Here is a 407-nt window from a genome sequence, read left to right on the forward strand (position 1 = left end):
CCCCCCCCATCCCCAGGTGCCTCAGAGACCCCCAGCAGCGCACCCCGGGCCTGCCACACACCCCTCACCCCCCCCCCAAAGACGGTCCCGGCCCGGGACGGGGACGTTTTACCGTGTGGGGGCGGTGGGGACGGGAGCGGAGCCGCCGTCAGGGCTGACGCGTTGGTTCCTGACGGCGGCGGCCGCCGCCGCCCCGCGGGGGGGCTTGGGCGGCATAGAGGCCCCCGGGCGGGCGTTAGGCCCCGCCGCCGTTCGGAGGCCCCGCCGCCCTCAAACGCTCCGCTCTCCTCTTCTCGCTCCCCGCCGCCCTAAACCGCGGGAAAACTGCGTCACCGCCAACCGCTCTGCCGTCACTTCCGGGCCGGCTGCCGCTCCCCCACCCCACCCACCGGCGAGGAACGGCGACC

General features: G+C 76.2%; 1 protein-coding gene across 1 annotated transcript in view; it reads right to left on the reverse strand.

Annotated features, from left to right (window-relative positions):
- RB1 (retinoblastoma 1) overlaps window positions 1-216 on the reverse strand; it is a 78927-nt gene extending 78711 nt beyond the window's left edge. The window contains exon 1 of the mRNA XM_010583382.1: window positions 113-216. Within this exon, the coding sequence (XP_010581684.1) occupies window positions 113-216 (104 nt within the window). The remainder of the gene's footprint in view (window positions 1-112) is intronic.
- Between the last annotated feature and the right edge of the window lie 191 nt (window positions 217-407).

The sequence above is a fragment of the Haliaeetus leucocephalus genome, unplaced genomic scaffold (assembly GCF_000737465.1).
Source record: "Haliaeetus leucocephalus isolate CR32 unplaced genomic scaffold, Haliaeetus_leucocephalus-4.0 Scaffold897, whole genome shotgun sequence".
Taxonomy (NCBI): Eukaryota; Metazoa; Chordata; class Aves; order Accipitriformes; family Accipitridae; genus Haliaeetus; species Haliaeetus leucocephalus.